Source organism: Falco naumanni, chromosome 3, assembly GCF_017639655.2.
Source record: "Falco naumanni isolate bFalNau1 chromosome 3, bFalNau1.pat, whole genome shotgun sequence".
NCBI lineage: Eukaryota > Metazoa > Chordata > Aves > Falconiformes > Falconidae > Falco > Falco naumanni.
The window spans coordinates 108,873,398-108,873,706 of NC_054056.1; the positions used below are offsets into that span (position 1 = coordinate 108,873,398).

A 309-nucleotide genomic window follows, 5' to 3' on the forward strand; every position below is an offset into this window, starting at 1 on the left:
TTAGCAGGGCAGGCAGGCTCTTCCGGCGCCATAGCAGCCCAGGCCTCCAAGGCCGTAACCGTAGCCAAAGCCGCCGGAGGAAACGGGCACCCCCTGGGAGCTGAGGATGTTGCCCACAGCAGCCGATGAGGAGGATCCGACGGCGGTGCTCTGGGGGAAGGAGGTGAGGATGGGTCCCGGCAGGGTGACCATCACGGTGGAAGGCTGGATGACGACGCGGGAGTCCTCGCACTGCCTGACGCAGGGCTCGTTGCAGCTGTTAGCCAGCGGGGTGGGTCCGCAGGGGCTGCAGAAGTTGTTGCAGGCCAT

At 66.3% G+C, this 309-nt stretch overlaps 1 protein-coding gene across 1 annotated transcript; it reads right to left on the reverse strand.

Annotated features, from left to right (window-relative positions):
- On the reverse strand, nt 1–309 carry LOC121084784 (feather keratin 1-like). The gene has a single exon (XM_040586692.1). It carries the CDS (start codon nt 307–309, stop codon nt 1–3), a length of 309 nt encoding a protein of 102 aa, XP_040442626.1.